General features: G+C 43.8%; 2 protein-coding genes and 1 pseudogene across 2 annotated transcripts in view; all 3 read right to left on the bottom strand.

Moving 5' to 3' along the window:
- LOC115145760 (bifunctional UDP-N-acetylglucosamine 2-epimerase/N-acetylmannosamine kinase-like) overlaps nt 1-25,419 on the bottom strand; it is a 111,943-nt gene that overhangs the window by 18,194 nt on the left and 68,330 nt on the right. The window lies entirely within an intron of this gene.
- Nucleotides 2,185-2,993, bottom strand: LOC135561614 (bifunctional UDP-N-acetylglucosamine 2-epimerase/N-acetylmannosamine kinase-like). The gene is made up of 2 exons (XM_065003336.1): nt 2,807-2,993; nt 2,185-2,443 (listed from the first exon to the last, which is right to left on the bottom strand). Exons 1-2 carry the CDS (start codon nt 2,968-2,970, stop codon nt 2,185-2,187), a joined length of 423 nt encoding a protein of 140 aa, XP_064859408.1. The 5' UTR covers nt 2,971-2,993.
- Nucleotides 3,667-24,869, bottom strand: LOC135561876 (bifunctional UDP-N-acetylglucosamine 2-epimerase/N-acetylmannosamine kinase-like; annotated as a pseudogene).

Here is a 25,419-nt window from a genome sequence, read left to right as displayed (position 1 = left end):
CACTTGGACATTCAACTGAATCAACTGCAGCCATTTCTTGTTTTGCCGTAGTGTTTTGATGGATTTTAAGTACTGTAAACTTGGTTTCTAATCCTTTCTGGGGGACATTCTACGCTCTTCAAACCAGTCCTAGCCCTAACCATGAGACCGACTGAAGGATTCAGCCCTAGACACTAAATTGCCTTAGGCATTTACTGTACATTCTGTTGGCATTAGATGAGACACTTGCTGTAGCGTGTAAGATGAAACCCAAAACACGTCATGCTTGTTCCTAGCCAATTACAGAGGAGGGAACATGTATTAGATCTAAGGATCAAAGATATGCAGCTGAACTGGAAAAGCAGATCCCTTCAACAGAGCAGCCTTCTCACACTATTGACCAAGGGAGAGTTGACACTAGCTCCAGCTCCACGATATGCGTGTGGGGTTACGCAATAAGACGGCGCCAAGAGGAGCGAAATGAGGAAAGGGCGACAAAATATAGAGAATCCCCCACTGACCTGCGTCTATGTTGGGGAAGAGGACGAGCGTTCGCTTGTTGAAGGAGATGAGGGCGTCCAACATCAGCTCGTAGATCTTGATGGAGTTCTTGATGTCAGTGGTGACCGGGTGCTGCAGGGCCACGATGTAGTCGTGCTCCTTCACATTGTCTCCTGTGGATGTCATTTAGAACATTCTAGTACTTTCTGAACTGGGTGTAGTCAACAGTCTACCGCTGCCACTGTTGTTTCTGCCCTGAAGGGACTAGCTAAAAGCCCCAGAAATCTATGAACTGATTTAACAATATTCTTATGATAACACGTTTCCCACATCTTTCCACACCGAAGGTACTAGCTACTGTACCATATCACTATACTATATAGTGGTATATGTACTATACCACTGTCCTAAAGTTGGTAATAAAAGGCTGGCCCTTTCAACCTGATTGGCCTGCAGCCCTGTCAATCACCCTTTATTGAAGCCTCCCCTCATTCCAACCAATCAGGTCGCTTGGATGCACTCCAGGGCACCGCCTACTCACACACCACGTTAGGGTGCGTTACCTGTATCTCGAGAAGACAAGTTGTTGGGATGCTGACAGACTTTTCACATGCTGTTTCTGAAGTGTGGTGCGTTCATTGACAAGTGCGTGTTGGAAATGAATAGTGGGTTCATGTTGGGTGTAATACCAGCCAGGGTTAGATATAATTATATGACAACGACACTGCGACTTTGTCACCTTGGTGATGTAAAGGCAGGCCATCAAACCTAAAACAAAAACGCCATCACTGTCCTCAGTCCAGGTAACTGTAGCTGACTAGGCCATCAAGGTCAGTACAAATTCCGACCAAGAGATCTGCTGCATATTCAAATAGGAGTTCAAAACTGGTGCTGTGCAGAAACTGTAGCCGTCTTAGTTTGGGTGCTTGACACTGACAGCAGAGGTTGTGTAATTCCCTGCCTGACCAGGAAAAACACTGGGCCCTGGAACCTGGCTATTAGTCTGGTATACTGCATTGAACTGCATTCCCCCACTGAAAAAAATTGAACGACACTGATTTAGGGGTTAAGGATAGTTACTCCAATACGTACCGAGCCAGTTCCTGATGATGTCCATGTAGTCGTCGCGGTGATGGGCGGCCAGCAGCTTGTCGTAGGAGGGGCAGCCCGCCAACAGGATGCGAGTGTGGTCCTCACACATGGCGATGAGGTGCTGTTCGGCGGTGCCGGTTCAGCAGGCGTGGTAGTGGGCCAGCTTGGAGATGGCGTGACGGATCGAGTCGTCGATGGTGCCACTCACATTGGGATGGGAAAGGAGGAAGGATCAGACATCAGGATAAAAAGTCTGTAGTCTCTGTGGCGGTTTGTTGAGTGTTTGAAGCACTGCTATTGCCCTTAGGGAACAAATAGTTTTTATTGAACCAAGACCATTATCTCTGTTATGTTGCCTTCTTTGGTTTCCAGGACTTCTGTGTATTTTTGGTAACCTCGTTATTTTTTATGGTAATAAGCAGGTATTAACTCATTAGGTATTAATTACATAGTTAGATGGCAATTACACGGTAAATAGTAACTAAAATACACAAAACCACATTTAAAAAACATCCTATATCAAATACCAGGTGGAGGGAGCAACCAATATTTTAATCTAGTTATATTCGGCTCCCAACACTACTTCCGGAAAAAACCTTCAGATATATGACATCACTTCCTCCATCCCCTCACCTCCCCTCCCTCCAGGTGCAGGATGCGAATGTTCATCAGAGCGGCAGCAGTTGCCAGGGCGAGGGCGTCGCCGTGGACGACCAGAACGTCGGGACGGAGACGGTGGAGGACATCTGGCAGCTTGACCAGCGCCAGACCCACTGACTCCACCATGGCGGCCTCGTCCTCCCCACGCACGATGGTGTGCAGCTTGGAGCCGATGTCAAAGTCATCCTGCTCGATCATCCGGAACGTGTTGCTAAAGGAGGACAGGTGGTCAAACCAATCATTTAATGAATGAATGAATACATCCTATTAGACGATTTATAAATACATAAAGTTGATTCAACTAAGTGAAATGAACAATAAACAAAATATTGTCACGGATAAAAACACAAACTCAGACTTATTTCCAGTATGGTCCTCATTAAGGACAGGAGTTTTTCCTGGTCAGGTCAAGCAATCCGGAAAAAAACTTGAGACATGATTACTCAAATAACACTTTTTCATCAGAGTGCAAATAAACAATGACTGTCATTGTAAAAAACATTGGCAAATAGTTGTGATTTCAGTGGATCAGGAAAAACTAGTTCCAGCACACCCACATTCAGCTCAAACTCACCCATAATCGTCAATGAGATGGGAACCCAGCACCACCACCTCCAGCTCAAACTCATCCGGGTTGGCCTTGATGCCAAACATGATGGGTGCCAGCTTGGAGTAGTCTGCCCGGTTACACGTTGCCACGCACACCCGCAGCTTCCTCATGGCTTTGCTCTCCTCCATCCTGTCAGTCTTCAATTCAATTCAATTCAATTCAAGGGCTTTATTGGCATGGGAAACATGTGTTAACATTGCCAAAGCAAGTGAGGTAGACAACATACAAAGTGAATATATAAGGTGAAAAACAACAAAAATGAACAGTAAACATTACACATACAGAAGTTTCAAAACAGTAAAGACATTACAAATGTCATATTATATATATATATATACACAATGTACAAATAGTTAAAGGACACAAGATAAAATAAATAAGCATAAATATGGGTTGTATTTACAATGGTGTTTGTTCTTCACTGGTTGCCCTTTTCTCGTGGCAACAGGTCACAAATCTTGCTGCTGTGATGGCACACTGTGGAATTTCACCCAGTAGATATGGGATTTTTTCAAAATTGGATTTGTTTTCGAATTCTTTGTGGATCTGTGTGATCTGGGGAAATATGTATCTCTAATATGGTCATACATTGGGCAGGAGGTTAGGAAGTGCAGCTCAGTTTCCACCTCATTTTGTGGGCAGTGAGCACATAGCCTGTCTTCTCTTGAGAGCCATGTCTGCCTACGGCGGCCTTTCTCAATAGCAAGGCTATGCTCACTGAGTCTGTACATAGTCAAAGCTTTCCTTAATTTTGGGTCAGTCACAGTGGTCAGGTATTCTGCCGCTGTATACTCTCTGTTTAGGGCCAAATAGCATTCTAGTTTGCTCTGTTTTTTTGTTCATTCTTTCCAATGTGTTAAGTAATTATCTTTTTGTTTTCTCATGATTTGGTTGGTCTTCTCTCTCGTCCTCTGCATTCTCAGATAGTACAGTTCCTGGTGAGCAGAGAGAGAGAGAGAGATGATGGTGTTTAGAGTTGAGACGCTGGAATGTCAGTCAAAGGAAGCTGTGATGAAAACAGTGAGGTTTATAGGAGTGGCCTGTGGCACGATGCTCCTCATCATGTTCTGTGAAGGGAGTAGTACACAGCATTGTACTAGATCTTCAGTTTCTTTGCAATTTGTCACATGGAATAGCCTTCATTTCTCAGAACAAGAATAGACTGACGAGTTTCAGAAGAAAGTTATTTGTTTCTGGCCATTTTGAGCCTGTAATCGAACCCACCAATGCTGATGCTCCAGATACTCACCATTTTAGATAAGCATGCTCCGTTCAAAAAATGCAGAACGAAGAACAGATATAGCCCCTGGTTCACTCCAGACCTCTGACTGCCCTCGACCAGCACAAAAACATCCTGTGGCGGACTGCAATAACATCGAATAGTCCCCGCGATATGCAACTGTTCAGGGAAGTCAGGAACCAATACACGCAGTCAGTCAGGAAAGCTAAGGCCAACTTCTTCAGGCAGAAGTTTGCATCCTGTAGCTCCAACTCCAAAAAGTTCTGGGACACTGTGAAGTCCATGGAGAACAAGAGCACCTCCTCCCAGCTGCCCACTGCACTGAGGCTAGGTAACACGGTCACCACCGATAAATCCATGATTATCGAAAACTTCAACAAGCATTTCTCAACGGCTGGCCATGCCTTCCGCCTGGCTACTCCAACCTCGGCCAACAGCCCCCCCGCAGCTACTCGCCCAAGCCTCTCCAGGTTCTCCTGTATATTAATTCTCAGGGTAATTTTATTTATGATAATGACCTGGAGCGGCAATCCAAGTCATGCATGGTGTTGCTAAGCGGTGAAACAGCTGTTGCTAAATGACGAGACCCCAGAGTTGACCCTTGAACCACAAGCCTTTTGAGCACGGCAGATTCAGAAATATCTAGTTGAGGTCAGGAATTATAATATCAATTGGTGTCTATCTATCGAAAGATAACAGGACAGCCCCATCAGCAAACAGAAATGTAGGATGTTTAAAATATATATATATATATATATATGTGCACATGGAAAACTAGTTATAGAAATTGACGCTATGTAGAAAAACATTGGTTAGGTGTGTTACTTGGCGACGCACTACTTTAAATGTATTGACGGAACCGTATAGCTACTACCTCAGCTGCGTGTCGATACCGTGTGGCTAATGTCTCTAGTAGAGTTAAGACTGTAGTTTTGTTTCAAGCAACTGTGTCTCCAACTCTTAACAGTCCTATCAATATAGTAGTACCTTCATATAATATGCAGGCATATTATCTGAAGGTTAACTTTAGTCTGTTTAATACTATTTAAGAGATCTCCTGCCATTAGAAAGGCTATTTATTTATATCTGCTTTATACCTGGTAACCTGCAGCCTTTCGGGTTCAATAAGGCTCCTGAAAAGCTGTGCAAAGGCAACCATGTTGTTGGATGGCCGTTTCTTTCCAACATTATCTCTGCTGTTTCAGTGTCTTGTAGAATAACCACACACACCCCCCCCTCGCACAAATAACTGCAGAGATGGGTGTTTATTTTGTATTTTTAAAGGAGTTATTTATGCAATAGCTATTGTACTGTACTAGAATGTCTGTTGGTTGACATAATGTTGAACGGACACTCTGAATCCCTCATTTGGAGAGCGTCATTACAATTTTTAAGAATGAATAAGCCAACTTGGTGGCTATGTGGTTGGAGTTTCCGCCCTGAGATTGGAAGGTTGGGAGTTCGATCCCTGGCCGAGTCATACCAAATACGGTCAAACTAAGACTCTGCATTAAAATATGTATATTTGGAGGGGGGCTGCAATAGACTAGCGTCCTGTCCAGGGTGGTGTACTTGTACAGCTGCCTCACGCGACAGGAGATGGGCTCCTGTTCCGATGAGTTGTTCTGGCTAGCACAATCCAAGGCTCGTACGAGGCGATTCATGACAAAATCCAACAGTTGAAGTCTAATTTCAGTAGCCTGATACTGTCGCAGAGCCCTGCATGTAGACAGTCAACTGTTGCGTTGATGTCGCTAGTCCGTCTGTATATCTAAACTGAAAGCTCATTGGATACACCGTTGCTTCAAACATGCTTCAAATGTGATCTGCTTAGAATCTGTTAATAGCTACTAGCATCCCACTGTCTACCAAAGAATGACATGCTACTCTTGTTGCCCAACTCGCACTCTTAGTCTTGCAGCCCTTGTATCTATCTGCCATTGAATTCATTCGATCGCTAAAGAGCAAAGGTTCCCATATAAGCAAACGTCCTTGTCTCTGCCAAAACAAAGACCCACGGCTACTGAGACCAAGGGGGCACGTATTTTTTTGCCTCACCCAACCAACTCAATGGCACAGCAGATGAAGGCTGCAAGCTAAGCACACTTAGTGCACAGAAAAATTAAAATAATCTGCCCCCCCCCTGAAATGACTTTTTTTCTCTCTGGGAAAATGCATGCTGGCTTTTGTCATCTGCATAAAGCTCATTTACTTTTCATTTCTATATATCTGACTTGTGATCTGTTTCTCCTTGTTTCTTTTCCTATGCACCTTTAAGCACACACATTACCCATCCTTGCTACCGCCTAGACCAGTTAAGTAAAAAAACAAAAAGACAATATCCTAGTAGGGAGAAGTGTATATTAGCCTAGAAAAATGGCAAGACAATATTCAATAGTGGTGCACAATTAGACTAGACTGTAGTCGAGGCTCTCCAACCCTGTTCCTGTAGATTTTCGCTCCAACCCTTAAAAAAAAATTTAAAAAAATAATGAACTGGTTGATAAGCTGAATCGGGTTAGTTACAACTGGAGTTGGAGTTAGAAAGCTACAGGAGGGTAGCTCTCCAGGAACAGGATTGGAGAGCCCTGCTGTAGATGAATACAAAATCCACTGCCAATTGAAATGATTTTTAGAAGCTGGGTGTCCCTTCTGTGATACGTTTGGTCCACTAGTCCTGTTCGTACCTGTAGTCTCGTTGTGACAGTGAATTTTCATTGGCTTCTCATCCCCATTTTGCTCTGTGTATTGTGTTCTAGTTTATAGAGGGGGTCTTTCAATTTTCTTAAGTCTTTGGCAGTGGAAGTGTCCTATCTTGGGTGGGTGGGTTTGGGTTTTGCTATTCCCCCTGGCTTGCATTTCAAAATGTCTTATTGTGATTGTGGCACTATCATTTCTTATTTATTTAATTTCAGTTATGTATGCTAAGCCTTCTAATGGAATTAGATGCCCTTTTGGGTTCGGTATCGGTGTGAAGATTGTGACATGTCAATCAAAAGTCTCTTATGGTTATTATATCAAGTGTTTGCTGCATTTCAAATGGCCTGCTTTCCACTAAGCGCACTTATCAAGCACAAGTATAAAGGACATAAAACAAAACATATTCCTAATGCTATACTTGGATCTTGAGAGAATATTTGAACGTAACCAAAAGGCAAGTTACCCCCCCAGTTCTGTGACGAACTGCATTTTTAACCAACCAAACCGCGTTTTAACCGTTCCAAAAAAAAAACCTGCGCTTGTTTTTTCCCAAAACCCCTTGATTAGACTGACAGGGAAAAGCAGGTAACTAGCTAGCTGTATGACTGGGGTTATAGGGGGCATGCTGTATGATCTTATCCAACCCTGTTCTCTTCATCTGGTTTTGATGTGGCCACCCGGAGAATGTTTATTTTTTGGGGATGTACTGTAATGTAGTTGGGTCTCCGCTGCTGTCTACTCGACACTTCCTCCTCAAGCAAAGGTTTTTAGATTCAGACCTCACTAAAACTGTTTGACTAAAACGCTGGAAAATCCATGCTAAAATGGCACCATTTTCATATTGAATCTTTTTATTTTTACGTTATTGTCAACTACCAAATTGATTTGTGTCATGCAGGTAGTTTAGATCCATTCGGCATGTATTTCTATGGGGATTCCCCATGTCTGTCCCTGTGGTGTTGCGGAGGAGGAGGTGTGTAAGTGAACAGCAGTAAGGCCCTCTGTAAAACTGCTGATCTCTGGGGCCCAGGCCTGCTCCCTCCCTCTCTAAAGCGCTGTCCCCCTCCTGTGTTGCCTTGCAGAGCGGCCGAGGAGGCCATGCTGTCGGACATGGACGAGAACAACCCGGGCACCGAGTGGGCGAGCCAGCCTCTGCGACTTCAACCCAAAGTCCAGCAAGCAGGCAAAAGACGTGTCCCGCATGCGCTCTGTCCTCATCTCCCTCAAGCAGGCCCCTCTGGTCCGCTAACCCCTGCCCCCCCCCTTCGCTCTATTAGATGTCTCAATTCAGTCCCTACCACTCCCCTTCGCACTAACCATTCATTCAGCGTTTGCAGATCTGAAGGCTCTGGATGCGTAAAAGCAGTGTCTTGGTGGAGCTTCCACGATCCACCATGTCGCTTTTCACCTTAGAGATCTGTTAACGTTGAGGGGCCGAGGGGAAAGGGGGTGAATTGAGACGGCTGTATCTCTACCCTAACCCTCTCTGGACCCAGATTGCAACCAACCTCTCATAGGGCAATGTATCATTCCCCCCCCCCCCTACCCATCTACCTACCTGAGGTCGTCGTTGTTCATGGATTGATATTATTCCTCTCTTCCATCTCCCTTTCCATCATTAAAGAACAAAATAAGTATATACGCATTTATTTTTTGTTTCTATTCTTTTAAGGACCAAACTCTGTTTATTAAGTGTGTTGGAAACCCATTTAGAGCCGGCTTGTGGCATTTATTGTGACTATTTCAATCTATGCATTTTCCCATTTGAACCATGAATCAAGTACGGTAAATATCTGTGTGTGTGTGTGTAAGCATCAAGGTTGGGGTCAATTCCATTTAAATTCCGGTCAATTCAGAAAGTACACAATTCCAAATCAAATTTTTGCTAATTGAAAAGCATTGAAGAGAATTTGAATTTCCGTGTACTTCCTGAATTGCAACGGAATTGCCCCCAAACATCATGTGGTGTATTATGTACTCTATATGTGTGTACCTATGTACATATACAGGCAATATATAAATTTACATTGTGGTTAAGATTTACTGTAGCCCATGTGTTGCTTAATGTGTTCATTGTCCATCAATTTCAATATCAGTAAAACATGAAACTTTTGTCGTCAACGTCGTTATTGAAGTGTTGTCCGTGACATTCAAATTATTATGGTTGCACCTAATTGGAAGTAAAATTTCAGGTGAGACAAATGACATTTTATACTGCGTTTTCAATTAAATTATGTTTAGTGTTCCCTTAGGCCCTCCACCACTTTTGCTGTTTGTTGTATGGCCTTGGGTTCTCTCTGGGTTCAAAAGAATCTGGTGAAAATGAATATCTGGCTTCAAATGAATCTCTGGTGAAAATGGCAGAGAGGAAGAGGTGAAGCGAGGGGGTTTTCTGTTCAAATCTGTCCACGGGAAGCAGACCGCCTGCCTTTTGGATGACTCCCATTGTTAGGGCAGAGACAATCATCTCAAGTATGCAGTATCTCAAATGGTCAAACCGAAGTTGCCTACCTTTGATCAAAGTTGGTTGGGAGGTGGCCAGTCAGAACGTGACATCTTTGAGCTTGAATCTGTTCAACCAATAAATGGCTTTATTAGTTATGTTCATGTATATTTGGTGTAGCAATGAGCTATTGTGGATTTTTACAAATGCAACCTAATTTGGAATGTCTATCAGGAGTATTCAACTCTTAAAGCCAATTTCTGTTTGATCCGAAAATGTGGTCGGAGGCTCCGTATGTAGGGTGTGACACAATTGCAGAGGCCGAATTGAGTTCCGTACGCATTGCCGTGTGCCTCCCAAATGTTTTAACAATGCGGAGGGCTCCGCACTGACATGATTGGTTGGCGGAAGGTCCTGTTTAAACAAACTCACTTCCTTCACAACAGCTCTACTCAACTGTACTGCTCATCGAAGCACAATAAGTATTAAAGCCCCGACCTCTGCAGAGGCAAATACTGCACGGCCAATGCAGACGTGGGATTGCCAATGCGGTGCCTTTAACACTACCGAGGTCTGGAGCCTGCTGGTTTTCTGTTCTACCTGCTAATTAATTGCACCCACCTGGTGTCCCAGGTCTAAATCAGTACCTGATTCGAGGGGAGGAATGAGGGGGAAGCAGTGGAACTAGCTTCAAGGTCCAAAGTTGAGTTTGAAGGGGTTTATATGGTCATTCCATATAGGCTAGATATAAACTGCTCAAAAAAATAAAGGGAACACTTAAACAACACAATGTAACTCAATCGCACTTCTGTGAAATCAAACTGTCCACTTAGGAAGCAACACTGATTGACAATAAATGTCACATGCTGTTGTGCAAATGGGATATACAACAGGTGGAAATTATAGGCAATTAGCAAGACACCCCCAATAAAGGAGTGGTTCTGCAGGTGGTGACCACAGAGCACTTCTCAGTTCCTATGCTTCCTGGCTGATGTTTTGGTCACTTTTGAATGCTGGAGGTGCTTTCACTCTAGTGGTAGCATGAGACGGAGTCTACAACCCACACAAGTGGCTCAGGTAGCGCAGCTCATCCAGGATGGCACATCAATGCGAGCTGTGGCAAGAAGGTTTGCTGTGTCTGTCAGCGTAGTGTCCAGAGCATGGAGGCGCTACCAGGAGACAGGCCAGTACATCAGGAGACGTGGAGGAGGCCGTAGGAGGGCAACAACCCAGCAGCAGGACCGCTACCTCCGCCTTTGTGCAAGGAGGAGCAAGAGAGAGCCCTGCAAAATGACCTCCAGCAGGCCACAAATGTGCATGTGTCTGCTCAAACGGTCAGAAACAGACTCCATGAGGGTGGTTTGAGGGCCCAACGTCCACAGGTGGGGGTTGTGCTTACAGCCCAACACCGTGCAGGACGTTTGGCATTTGCCAGAGAACACCAAGATTGGCAAATTCGCCACTGGCACCCTGTGCTCTTCACAGATGAAAGCAGGTTCACACTGAGCACATGTGACAGACGTGAAAGAGTCTGGAGACGCCGTGGAGAACGTTCTGCTGCCTGCAACATCCTCCAGCATGACCGGTTTGGCGGTGGGTCAGTCATGGTGTGGGATGGCATTTCTTTGGGGGGCTGCCTGACTGCCATTAGGTACCGAGATGAGATCCTCAGACCCCTTGTGAGACTATATGCTGGTGCGGTTGGCCCTGGGTTCCTTCTAATGCAAGACAATGCTAGACCTCATGTGGCTGGAGTGTGTCAGCAGTTCCTGCAAGAGGAAGGCATTGATGCTATGGACTGGCCCGCCCGTTCCCCAGACCTGAATCCAATTGAGCACATCTGGGACATCATCTCTCGCTCGATCCACCAACAGACTGTCCAGGAGTTGGCGGATGCTTTAGTCCAGGTCTGGGAGGAGATCCCTCAGGAGACCATCAGCCACCTCATCAGGAGCATGCCCAAGCGTTGTAGGGAGGTCATACAGGCACACACACTACTGAGCCTCATTTTGACTTGTTTTAAGGACATTACATCGAAGTTGGATCAGCCTGTAGTGTGGTTTTCCACTTTAATTTTGAGTGTGACTCCAAATCCAGACCTCCATGGGTTGATACATTTGATTTCCATTGATAATTTGTGTGATTTTGTTGTCAGCACATTCAACTATGTAAAGAAAAAAGTATTTAATAAGAATATTTCATTCATTCAGATCTAGGATGTATTTTTTAGTGTTCCCTTTATTTTTTTGAGCGGTGTATAAGAGCTAGGCTATGAAAACATTCCCAGAGGACTGAAAGACCTGCTGGTTTACGTTGTCATACTCTCTTGACATAGTACTTTACATTAAACTAATTCATTGTTCAGGGAAGAGTATTTACCTAATTTTGGAAGCCAGGCCCCTCGCATCTCACTGTATTTGTACATGGAAAACAGTGTGGTGACATACCGTAACCAAGTGATACATCTATAACAGTAAATATTAGGCTGAACGCGAGAGAGGCATTGTTGATGGCCACGTTCCACCCTCTATGAAAACAGAGGCTGCATTCCAGTCAGTAGCTCTACGTTTCCTTTAATCATTGGTAGGTGATGGTCTGACTGACTGTTGCTCAGGTGAATTGTCTGACTCTAGACAACTACACTGAACAAAAATATAAACACAACATGCAACGCTTTCTTCGATTTTACTGAGTTACAGTTCATATAAGGAAATCAGTCAAATTAAATAAATGCATTAGGCCCTAATCTATGGATTTCACATGACTGGGAATACAGATATGCATCTGTTGGTGTCACAGTTACCTTAAAAAAAGGAAAACCAGTCAGTATCCGGTGTGACCACCATTTCCCTCGTGCAGCGCGGCACATGTCCTTCGCAATAGAGTTGATCAGGTTATTGATTGTGGTGAGTAGAATGTAGTCCCACTCTTCAATGGCTGTGTGAAGTTGCTGGATATTGGCAGGAACTAGAGCACCCTGTTGTACACGTTGATCCAGAGCATCCCACACATGCTCAACGGGTGACATGTTTGGTGAGAATGAAGGACATTTTCAGCTTCCAGAAAGAGTGAACAGAGGTAGGGTTGCAAAGGGTCGGAAACTTTCCGGTAAATTTCCATGGGAAGTTAAGCCTGGGAATTTGTGGAATTTTGCTTAAATTCATCAAAAAAGGTTAGCTTATAACAGTGAACCTTTTTTTGTGGGAGAGACAAGGCAATTCTAGGTCTTGTGGCATATTTTGGTTAAACTATCCCCAATTCAATGGAATTGAATTGCATGTACAGCTGATTCTCAAGATCTTGCATACTAATGAGATGCTATCGAGCCCACAACTACTACACTGTCTGAGCCAAGGACTACATGCCTTTTGGTAAGTTTTGATTACAATACTGGGTGGGGTGAATATATTTAGACTTTTTGTTATCTAGTCAATAGAAGCCTACAGAAAAGTGTTTAAATAATTTCTAACTTGTTAACAATTTCTGCTAGTTAGTTTTTTTTTACTATGTGGGTTTTAGCTTGCTTGAGACTGCTAACTGAGTGTTAATTCACCTGTTTCCATACATGTTTCATTTTAAAACATTTATACAAAGGAGTTGTTTAATCTAACTGCTTAACTATTTATCTGTACATGGAATTGTATTTTTTTTTCTACTAATTTTTTACTAATCTTTTCAAGGAAAATGTCGAGCACCATCTGATGTGTGGAGACATTTCACTGCAGCTAATGTAGAAGGAAAAGCGGTGTACATTTGCAACTACTGTGCCAAATCATGTGAAGAATGCAACAAAGATGCAGAATCATCTGGCCACGTGCATAAAGTTCCCTGAGCGCTCACAACAAGCAACCGCTGGACAAAAATCCCTCTACTTCTATTCAAGGTGAAAATGATGAATCAGACACCTTAACGATTTCAACAGCTCATGGTCCTCCTGGAATCAGACATTTGTTTGACTCTATGGAGGAACGTAGTCAGAGAAACGCTGATGAATGTCTTGCTCGAGTACGCAACTGCTCACAGGCAATGTGTATTGGACGAGATTTCTGAATGTTCTTCGCCCAGCATACACCCCTCCAACCAGACATGCTTTATCTACTAATTTGCTGGATGCAGAGTTCAAGTGAAGGTTAAGCAAATCATAGAGAAAGCAGACTGTATTGCAATCATCTCTGATGGGTTTTCGAATGTTTGTGGGCAAGGAATAATTAACTACATCATGTCCACCTCTCAACCAGTATTCTACAAGAGCACAGACACACCAGTCTCTAGATTGCAGATGAGCTGAAGGCAGTCATCAATGACCTTGGACCACAGAAGGTATTTGCACTGGTGGCAGACAATGCTGCAAACATGAAGGCTGCTTGGTCTAAAGTGGAGGAGTCCTACCCTCACATCACACCTATTGGCTGTGCTGCTCATGCATCGAATCTGCTCCTCAAGGACATCGTGGCACTGAAAACAATGGATGCACTCTACATGAGAGCCAAGGAAATGGTTAGGTATGTGAAGGGTCATCAAGTTATAGCAGCAATCTACCTCACCAAGCAAAGTGAGAAGAATAAGAGCACCACATTGAAGCTACCCAGCAACACCCGTTGTGGTGGTTTTGATGTCATCATGTTTGACAGTCTCCTGGAGGGAAGGAGTCTCTCCAAGAAATAGCCATATCACAGTCTGCCGATATGGACAGCCCCATCAAGAGGATCCTCCTGGATGATGTATTTTGGGAGAGAGTGGTAAGCAGCCTGAAACCTATAGCAGTAACCATTGCACGGATTGAGGGAGACAAAGCCATCCCGTCTGATGTTCAGACTCTGCTTGCAGATGTAAGATAAGAAATCCGTACTGCCCTGCCCACTTCACTTGTTTCATGGGACCAACACTTTACATGTTGCGTTCATATTTTTGTACAGTATAGACTCTAGTGTACGTCTATGACATGGTCAAAACAGACAAAAGAACAGGGGTATTGCCACAGGACTACTTTGTATTGTCACATTTGAAACCATACTTATATATTGTAAATATGTTTTTCTCTCCTTTACCAAGTAGATACCTGGCCATTTCGGTACAGTAAAAGTGTGCAACTGTTTTGTGAACCGGATGCGATTCTATAAAATCACACTACTACTGTGACCAAACAGCTGGAGGCGGATCATGCTTGCCAACTGGAGATGAAGGGCATGGGAAGAAATCAGCCATTCTGGTTTGCGGCGTCTCAATCGCACCACCATCTGATTGTAATCACTATGCCCCGAGTTTCTCTGCAGCTCAGTTGGATGGTAAAACCTGGAGCTTGTATCACCAGGATAGTGGATTCGATTCCAGGGATTAGTGGCCGATAATACACTAAAACGTCACTGATTGTGATGACAATGAGTGACAAGGTGTGTATGACATGGGAAAGTGCGTTGTATTATGTTAAAATATTTCATATTCAGTGTTTATTTGTATACAGCAGTACTGGATTTAAGCCTCGGATTTCCCTCAGGGACATTAAAGTTCAACCCTACGATAGCACAAACAGACTGGCACTCCGCCAAGCCCTGTGGTGTGTTTACGATGTAGCCTTGTTCTGCCACACCTAAAACCATGAATAGCATCTAATGAATATGAATCCATCCACAACGGACATGTTCTTGCGTGTGTTTAATGTGTAGAATACCCATTGCATTGAGAGAGGGGGGGGGGGGGTCACAAAGTACCCAAGTGAAGTAAAATAAAAAAGCTTCAGGATCCATGACATGATCAAAAACAGAAATACACAAACAGGATAATCACATGACTGATTTGTACACAGTAAACTCTTCAAATATGACAGATCAAGGCAACAACAAAAAAGTGCACATAAAACAAAGAATGATAGTGAATACAAGTGATTTGGCAGCACACCTTCAATTGAAGCACACAGTCAAGACAACTATGACATACATAGCATAGGCATTACATTTGAGGGTACGTCGTAACTGTGGTCCTAGAGAGTGGTCCTAGAGAGAGAGAGTGGTCCTAGAGAGAGATAGAGTGGTCCTAGAGAGAGAGTGGTCCTATAGAGAGAGAGAGTGGTCTATAGAGAGAGAGAGTGATCCTATAGAGAGAGAGAGAGTGGTCTATAGAGAGAGAGAGGGTCTATAGAGAGAGAGAGTGGTCCTATGGAGAGAGAGAGTGGTCCTAGAGAGAGAGAGAGAGTGGTCCTAGAGAGAGAGAGAGAGTGGTCCTAGAGAGAGAGAGAGAGTGGTCCTAGAGAGAGAGAGTGGTCCTAGAGAGAGAGAGTCCCTAGAGAGAGAGAGAGTGGTCCTAGAGAGAGAGAGAGAGTGGTCCCAGAGAGAGAGAGTGGTCCTAGAGAGAGAGTGGTCCTATAGAGAGTGGTCCTATAGAGAGTGGTCCTTGGGTAAGTCACCTGGTTGCAGAACTGGTTCCAGTTCCACATGCTCAACTTAAATGATTGAATGGTAATGAATCATTTGATTGATTGAAATGAAACATTTAACGTGGCGGAACCTAAAACATCTCCTGGGGGCATTTGGTTTTCCAAACCAGCAGTAACGTTTGCCGCTTCCAAAATGGAGACAAAATCAGATAAAGTGGCGCAAAGTGCTTACAGCTCGGTATGACAAATACATACAGTTAAATATGTCATAGCAACATGCTGCTTTCATAGCGTGGCTTCAACAATAACATATTGTACGTTTAGAATTAAGACGTAACAAAAACATGGAATTATGAGGGTCAAAAGATGGCCAGTAAAGCATAAATGAATATGAATTTGGTCACATCTTTTGTCTGGACACACCCAACCATTTACTCATACTGTGGCTGTACTGATTTTACTGTATAGGCTGTTATATATGTATCCACACACACTACTAATTCAGTAAGGTAGTTAATAGTACTACTATTTCAGCACTGTTAGATACTTCAGCTAGCAATACAACGGTAGGGCAAAACAAAACAACCTCATTCGTCACTATGGGCGACGGAACTTTGCTTAGAACGGATCCTGTGCAAATCAGGAAGAAGCCATGCTTATTGGGTCGCTACACCGGTTCAGAAATGACACACAGCGGTTAAGTCCAGAGACACACACATTACACACATACATGAGAGAGAGAGTTCTGTCCGGTTTTTAGAACGGCTGCCATGTTAGTGTCTTTATTCTCTACATTTTGGAGATGTAACACGAGAGCGCCTCCAACAAGTCCCTCTATGAAATGACCCGCTGTAAACAAGCAAAACAGAGAGGGGGGAATTTAACGGACGTTTTTATGGATTGACATGCGTTTCCACGTCTGTACCGTGTCGTTGTGTCAACAAATTGCATATCTGCTTTCACTGGACATATTCATTAGGTATTGAAAACTAGCAGAAATAAAGAGCACAGCACAGAAGCGTCAATTATCACTTAGCAACGGCTTCGGAGGAGAAAGTGGCGCTCTCGGAAAGTTCAGACAGAAACCACATTGGCCCAAATCTAGATATGACTGGTTAAGTGTAAGTAATTAAAACGGACTAATATTTGCATTTTATATGCATTAGTTAAAAATGTCCGCTTTCGGAATGTGGAACTTGACTATAGAAAATCATACTATTGTTATGTCGGATATCAAAGGACAGAGGCATGGAAAGAGTGTCACCACGCCCGGTTTGCAGACGGTAGAAATGTTTCCAACCCCGAACAATTATGCGCAGGTGTGTCTGTAAACTATGGCTTATTGATGCTTTTTTTGGGGGCGTGTATAGCCTGTTGATCGAATAACCAGGTGTCGCAACGTTAAGCTTTAATTAAGCTGTCATCAACCTATGATTTACACATTAGCACTGCGTTAAGAGATTACATACAAACAGGTGCGGTCATCGTTGCTATCGTTTCCAATGCCTCAGATTAAAAATGTCATTGCCCTCAGGAAAAGTTCAAGTGAATTAAAATAGGAGATCTTAATAGTATCAGTAGCATTATCAAAACATGGTTACGGCGAGGTTTTTTCCCCTTTAGTCGCTCACGTTTGTAAAATCGAAATCAAAATGATTTGCAAATGCCTCAAAGACAATCCCTCATTCAACAGAGGGTAGCCATGGAGGACTGTGCTCCAGGACACAAATCCAGGTTTTTCAATACCTTTTCAATCCACTCAAAATGGGAAAAAAAAGTACCGACTGACATTTGATTGCCTAGTTTCGATTGCACGCCATCCACCCACACAGTCATTGTTTACTATCCATCTCATCTGGGTGTGGAATGTATTCTCAACCTTTGCAAATAATCTAACCTTTAGTTAAAAAGGTTATAATGACAGTCGTACATATTTCATAGAAACACAATGAATAAGCAGAATGAACATTAATGCAAGAAGTGCAACGCTACAAAAATATGGCAGAATTGGCTTAATTCTCAGTCGTGTTGAAGGGCAAGTCATTTCAGCTCTGTACATCATGCCATCTTGGTATGGTAAATCGTTCCATCGATCATTTCTTTAGTACACTTCTAGGGACCTTTGGTGGTTATGGGCATTCTACACTATCAATCACCATTACAAACCTGAACTAGTTGGGTGTAGAGGGATGATGAACCCACATGGATGATTAGACAGAAATCAGAGAAGCACACGGCAGTGAGAGAATAGATGGATAGTGTAATGTACTGTATGTTTATTATGCTGATGTATGACCAGGAAGAGGATTTATGCTTTTAACCAATCCCGACTAATAATGGTAAGATGAATAATAAATCTAACACTCAGTGTACCCCCCCTCACCACTACCACGTACCCTCATGCTGACGATGGCCACGCGGAGGTTGGTCCCCCCCAGGTCGATGGCTAGGGCGCTCTGAGTCTCCAGGATGTGGTTGATGTCCTGGGAGATGTCCCACTCCCTGATGGGGGGGAAGCAGAAGGTCTTTTGCAGCGGCTCATCAAGGTCGATGGCCTGCAGGAACTTCATGATGCGAGGCACCGCATTCCCGTCGCCATAGATCTTTGAGCTGGGGGGGGGAGGTCATACGGGAGGAAGAAGAGGGGAATTCAGTTCAATGTGAAAAATGGAAATTGTGAGGGTTACTATAAAAAAAATATATACACTACCATTCCAAAGTTTGGGGTCACTTAGAAATGTCCTTGTTTTTGAAAGAAAAGCACATATTTTGTCCATTAAAATAACATAAAATTGATCAATTCAGTGTAGACATCGTTAATCTTGTAAATGACTATTGTAGCTGGAAACGGCAGACTTTTTATGGAATATCTACATGGGCGTACAGAGGCCCATTATCAGCAACCATCACTCCTGTTTTCAAATGGCACGTTGTGTTAGCTAATCAAAGTTTATCATTCTAAAAGGCTAATTGATCATTAGAAAACGCTTTTGCAATTATGTTAGCACAGCTGAAAACTGTTGTTCTGATTAAAGAAGCAATACAACTGGCCTCCTTTAGACTAGTTGAGTATCTGGAGCATCAGCATTTGTGGGTTTGATTACAGGCTCAAAATGGCTAGAAACAAGGAACTTTCTTCTGAAACTCGTCAGTCTATTCTTGTTCTGAGAAATGAAGGCTATTCCATGGAGAAATTGCCAAGAAACTGAAGATCTCGCACAACGCTGTGTACTACTCCTTTCACTGAACAGCGCAATCTGATTCTAACCAGAATTGAAAGAGTGGGAGGCTCCGGTGCACAACTGAGCAAGAGGACAAGTACATCAGTGTCTAGTTTGAGAAACAGAAGTCCTCAACTTCATTAAATAGTACCCGCAAAACACCAGTTTCAACGTCAACAGTGTGAAGAGGCGACTCGGGATGCTGGACTTCTACACATTTCTAAGTGACCCCAAACTTTTGAATGGTAGTGTGTGAATATATATATATATATCTTAGAGCTGAAACAGGAGAAGGGGGATTTGAGCTTTTAGACCTTTCTTTAACAAGCCAAGTCAGGTTTAAGAAACACTGAAAAGAGAAAATTCTGCCGCAAATAGATTACCATAGATTTTTTTAAGGTACAAGTTCTTGAAATGGGGAAATGTAAGATTACTTAAAGGGTGACTGCACTGATTTGGCCTCGTTTTGAAGATTGCTCATTAAGAATTGCTAGCGACCATGACTGAAGCCGAAGGAGAGTTGTCTTGGGGGTGTGGTATGTTCATATGTTATAAACTGGGTGGTTCGAGCCCCAAATGCTGATTGGCTGACAGCCGTGGTACATCCGACCATATTCCATGGGTATGAAAAAAAAACCTTTTTTTCTGCTCTAGTTACATTGGTAACCAGTTTATAATAGCAATAAGGCACCTAATATGGCCAATATGCCATGGCTAAGGTCTGTATCCAGGCACTCCGCGTTGCGTCGTGCATGAGAACAGCTTTTAGCTGTGGTATATTGGCCATATACCACACCCCGTCGGGCCTTATTGCTTAATTGTACCATGGCAGGTACAGTTGTTTGTCCCTCCTGAGTCACCGTGCCACTTCCTCAAAATATTAAAATGGTCAGAATTAATCCGTAATCAAGACATCTGTAATTAAATGTGGAAGTTTTTACCGAGAAGGTTTTAGTCGCGCAATTCTAAATCTAGTGAAGGTGTTTGGTGCAGTATTTCTCAAGTTAACAAAATGTCCATGAGAAACTAGTCAGTACACTGCAGACAGTCTGTCGAGTGGCTACGCGCTCAGGACTGATTTCTGGGAACAATAACATGTCTGCGAATTCATTATCTGCAAGCTGTCAAACTATCGTAAATAAAGCACAAGTTACACGCTGTTTATCAGTGCCCTTAATCACTTGCTAGCTAGCTAAGTTCCAACTCTGTGTTCGTCAATGAAGCCAGGAAACAGTAGCTATCAGGCATATTGAGCAGCCAGGCCACAATCAGCTTATCAAGTCACTGGTGCGGTGCGAAGTGTGCGCTTCGAGCAGTTTTGCTTTTTTACAACTTTCTCATCATTACCAGAGTGTATCGGTCTGACAGTGTTTAATAGGGAATGATGTTACAAAACAGTTTTTTTGGGGGGGGACAATATGCTTACGAATGGGTTTAGGAATACTGACACGTTCCAGTTGAGAGACAAGTGCACTCTGATCGTCTCAACGATCATTTTGGCCAAGTAAGTGTCAGACTCGAGTGATTGACACTATCAAACACATCAGCAAGTGGCCACTCCAGGATTATTTCAGCATAACATTGGCAACAAGTCTGAGGTGCTGAGTAATGGGCAGGTCGGTCTCAGTCTGGATGCTCTGGCTGCTGTGATTGGATGGAGTGTGCGCAGCTGACAGAGGACAATCAGCACTGTCTTTTATTTTCTGTTAGTGGGCACTGGGCACGATCGTAATCCATCCCCAACTCACCAGTATGTCGTGACAAACTCCGTTTTGGCCTTTGACCAAAATGATCTTATTTACAGTTTGTAGTCAATTTTGACACTAGAATGAATGTTTCTGACTCGTATTGATGCCACGTGGGCCATTTAAAACCAAATAAGTTGGTTCTAAGCGGCGGTTCACCTTTAAGTTCAGTTCAGAGTGATTTGGAGTTTCTGTAACACACACTTTCCAGTGTTCCGTTTGTGACACTCAAGGTGCAGGTTGATGGTCTTGATGGACTTGATACTGAATGTTATGGATTATTCTCTTATCTGTTGATAGTGGTTGACGCCAGACTGGATGTACAAGGACACACTGATTATTCACTGTTGTATTGTACTGATGACATCCTGTGAACACTGTGATTCTGTATCAGCTGACAGTCGCTGCCTTTTTGTTTTGTCTTCCTTACAAGCCTCTCTGGTGTTGGTGTTTACTGAACATGTGGTTCTGTCTGATTAGGATAGAAAGGCCCCGTCTCCAAGAGGTCAGTTAGACGTTTTCTCTGCTTCTGGGCTGGATGGTGTCTCCCTGTTGTAACTTGTAATAACGATAATGCTAACCAGGGGTATCTCTTCCCGAACTGCAGCTCCAGGGCATGGTAGATCTTATTCTGAGTGTCTGCGTCTCGGACATGGAGGACGTTTTCACCTGGAAATAAAAAAATACAGCTCAACATCCTATAAGCATTCATAATGGGACGACTTGAAGAATGACAACAAAGCAATCACCAAAACACTCATACTGTATTGGCAAATTACAATGAAGAACTATACCAGGAAATATACAATGAAAAGTAACACTGGTAACCACAAGTAGGCCCAAATGGCACACATTTAGTCCAAAATGGCACACCATTTCTCCATTTAGTGCACTACTTTTGACCAGGGCCCATATTCGAGCACTATATAGGGAATGGGGTGCCATTTTGGACTAAATGGACATTAGTAGACCCCCCTACCCTGCCATTTTGGACTAAATGAACATTAGTAGACCCCCCTACCAGTCTCTCTCCCAGTCTGCCGGGACCCCAGGTTGATGACGGGGGTCCCGAAGGCCCCGGCCTCTCTGACGCCACAGCTGCTGTTGCCGATCATGGCCCCAGCGTGACACACCAGCTGGATGAACTGCTCGAAGGGCACGTGCTTCACCGCCCGGAAGTTAGGGTGCTGCTCCACGCCCTTCTTCCTCATCACACGCACCATCTCCTTACTTCCTGTTGGGGGTCGTCACGGAGACGGGACAGGGGTTGCCAGGAGTTACAAGACGGAACGGAGAAGACTGTGGGCTGTCTAATTTAACCGACTCCTACACAGTCTACACTTGGACATTCAACTGAATCAACTGCAGCCATTTCTTGTTTTGCCGTAGTGTTTTGATGGATTTTAAGTACTGTAAACTTGGTTTCTAATCCTTTCTGGGGGACATTCTACGCTCTTCAAACCAGTCCTAGCCCTAACCATGAGACCGACTGAAGGATTCAGCCCTAGACACTAAATTGCCTTAGGCATTTACTGTACATTCTGTTGGCATTAGATGAGACACTTGCTGTAGCGTGTAAGATGAAACCCAAAACACGTCATGCTTGTTCCTAGCCAATTACAGAGGAGGGAACATGTATTAGATCTAAGGATCAAAGATATGCAGCTGAACTGGAAAAGCAGATCCCTTCAACAGAGCAGCCTTCTCACACTATTGACCAAGGGAGAGTTGACACTAGCTCCAGCTCCACGATATGCGTGTGGGGTTACGCAATAAGACGGCGCCAAGAGGAGCGAAATGAGGAAAGGGCGACAAAATATAGAGAATCCCCCACTGACCTGCGTCTATGTTGGGGAAGAGGACGAGCGTTCGCTTGTTGAAGGAGATGAGGGCGTCCAACATCAGCTCGTAGATCTTGATGGAGTTCTTGATGTCAGTGGTGACCGGGTGCTGCAGGGCCACGATGTAGTCGTGCTCCTTCACATTGTCTCCTGTGGATGTCATTTAGAACATTCTAGTACTTTCTGAACTGGGTGTAGTCAACAGTCTACCGCTGCCACTGTTGTTTCTGCCCTGAAGGGACTAGCTAAAAGCCCCAGAAATCTATGAACTGATTTAACAATATTCTTATGATAACACGTTTCCCACATCTTTCCACACCGAAGGTACTAGCTACTGTACCATATCACTATACTATATAGTGGTATATGTACTATACCACTGTCCTAAAGTTGGTAATAAAAGGCTGGCCCTTTCAACCTGATTGGCCTGCAGCCCTGTCAATCACCCTTTATTGAAGCCTCCCCTCATTCCAACCAATCAGGTCGCTTGGATGCACTCCAGGGCACCGCCTACTCACACACCACGTTAGGGTGCGTTACCTGTATCTCGAGAAGACAAGTTGTTGGGATGCTGACAGACTTTTCACATGCTGTTTCTGAAGTGTGGTGCGTTCATTGACAAGTGCGTGTTGGAAATGAATAGTGGGTTCATGTTGGGTGTAATACCAGCCAGGGTTAGATATAATTATATGACAACGACACTGCGACTTTGTCACCTTGGTGATGTAAAGGCAGGCCATCAAACCTAAAACAAAAACGCCATCACTGTCCTCAGTCCAGGTAACTGTAGCTGACTAGGCCATCAAGGTCAGTACAAATTCCGACCAAGAGATCTGCTGCATATTCAAATAGGAGTTCAAAACTGGTGCTGTGCAGAAACTGTAGCCGTCTTAGTTTGGGTGCTTGACACTGACAGCAGAGGTTGTGTAATTCCCTGCCTGACCAGGAAAAACACTGGGCCCTGGAACCTGGCTATTAGTCTGGTATACTGCATTGAACTGCATTCCCCCACTGAAAAAAATTGAACGACACTGATTTAGGGGTTAAGGATAGTTACTCCAATACGTACCGAGCCAGTTCCTGATGATGTCCATGTAGTCGTCGCGGTGATGGGCGGCCAGCAGCTTGTCGTAGGAGGGGCAGCCCGCCAACAGGATGCGAGTGTGGTCCTCACACATGGCGATGAGGTGCTGTTCGGCGGTGCGGGTTCAGCAGGCGTGGTAGTGGGCCAGCTTGGAGATGGCGTGACGGATCGAGTTGTCGATGGTGCCACTCACATTGGGATGGGAAAGGAGGAAGGATCAGACATCAGGATAAAAAAGTCTGTAGTCTCTGTGGCGGTTTGTTGAGTGTTTGAAGCACTGCTATTGCCCTTAGGGAACAAATAGTTTTTATTGAACCAAGACCATTATCTCTGTTATGTTGCCTTCTTTGGTTTCCAGGACTTCTGTGTATTTTTGGTAACCTCGTTATTTTTTATGGTAATAAGCAGGTATTAACTCATTAGGTATTAATTACATAGTTAGATGGCAATTACACGGTAAATAGTAACTAAAATACACAAAACCACATTTAAAAAACATCCTATATCAAATACCAGGTGGAGGGAGCAACCAATATTTTAATCTAGTTATATTCGGCTCCCAACACTACTTCCGGAAAAAACCTTCAGATATATGACATCACTTCCTCCATCCCCTCACCTCCCCTCCCTCCAGGTGCAGGATGCGAATGTTCATCAGAGCGGCAGCAGTTGCCAGGGCGAGGGCGTCGCCGTGGACGACCAGAACGTCGGGACGGAGACGGTGGAGGACATCTGGCAGCTTGACCAGCGCCAGACCCACTGACTCCACCATGGCGGCCTCGTCCTCCCCACGCACGATGGTGTGCAGCTTGGAGCCGATGTCAAAGTCATCCTGCTCGATCATCCGGAACGTGTTGCTAAAGGAGGACAGGTGGTCAAACCAATCATTTAATGAATGAATGAATACATCCTATTAGACGATTTATAAATACATAAAGTTGATTCAACTAAGTGAAATGAACAATAAACAAAATATTGTCACGGATAAAAACACAAACTCAGACTTATTTCCAGTATGGTCCTCATTAAGGACAGGAGTTTTTCCTGGTCAGGTCAAGCAATCCGGAAAAAAACTTGAGACATGATTACTCAAATAACACTTTTTCATCAGAGTGCAAATAAACAATGACTGTCATTGTAAAAAACATTGGCAAATAGTTGTGATTTCAGTGGATCAGGAAAAACTAGTTCCAGCACACCCACATTCAGCTCAAACTCACCCATAATCGTCAATGAGATGGGAACCCAGCACCACCACCTCCAGCTCAAACTCATCCGGGTTGGCCTTGATGCCAAACATGATGGGTGCCAGCTTGAGTAGTCTGCCCGGTTACACGTTGCCACGCACACCCGCAGCTTCCTCATGGCTTTGCTCTCCTCCATCCTGTCAGTCTTCAATTCAATTCAATTCAATTCAAGGGCTTTATTGGCATGGGAAACATGTGTTAACATTGCCAAAGCAAGTGAGGTAGACAACATACAAAGTGAATATATAAGGTGAAAAACAACAAAAATGAACAGTAAACATTACACATACAGAAGTTTCAAAACAGTAAAGACATTACAAATGTCATATTATATATATATATATACACAATGTACAAATAGTTAAAGGACACAAGATAAAATAAATAAGCATAAATATGGGTTGTATTTACAATGGTGTTTGTTCTTCACTGGTTGCCCTTTTCTCGTGGCAACAGGTCACAAATCTTGCTGCTGTGATGGCACACTGTGGAATTTCACCCAGTAGATATGGGATTTTTTCAAAATTGGATTTGTTTTCGAATTCTTTGTGGATCTGTGTGATCTGGGGGAAATATGTATCTCTAATATGGTCATACATTGGGCAGGAGGTTAGGAAGTGCAGCTCAGTTTCCACCTCATTTTGTGGGCAGTGAGCACATAGCCTGTCTTCTCTTGAGAGCCATGT

The sequence above is a fragment of the Oncorhynchus nerka genome, linkage group LG18 (genome assembly GCF_034236695.1).
Source record: "Oncorhynchus nerka isolate Pitt River linkage group LG18, Oner_Uvic_2.0, whole genome shotgun sequence".
NCBI lineage: Eukaryota > Metazoa > Chordata > Actinopteri > Salmoniformes > Salmonidae > Oncorhynchus > Oncorhynchus nerka.
Note: the sequence above shows the minus strand (reverse complement) of the source record. Positions and strands in the feature narration are given on the sequence as shown.

Excerpts from the sequence above, each read along its gene's own strand:
- LOC135561614 (XM_065003336.1), bottom strand. The coding sequence starts at position 2,970 with ATGGAGGAGAGCAAAGCCATGAGGAAGCTGCGGGTGTGCGTGGCAACG. Across the intron at positions 2,444-2,806 it reads CATCTCATTGACGATTATGG|CAACACGTTCCGGATGATCG; the intron begins GTGAGTTTGAGC and ends GTCCTCCTTTAG.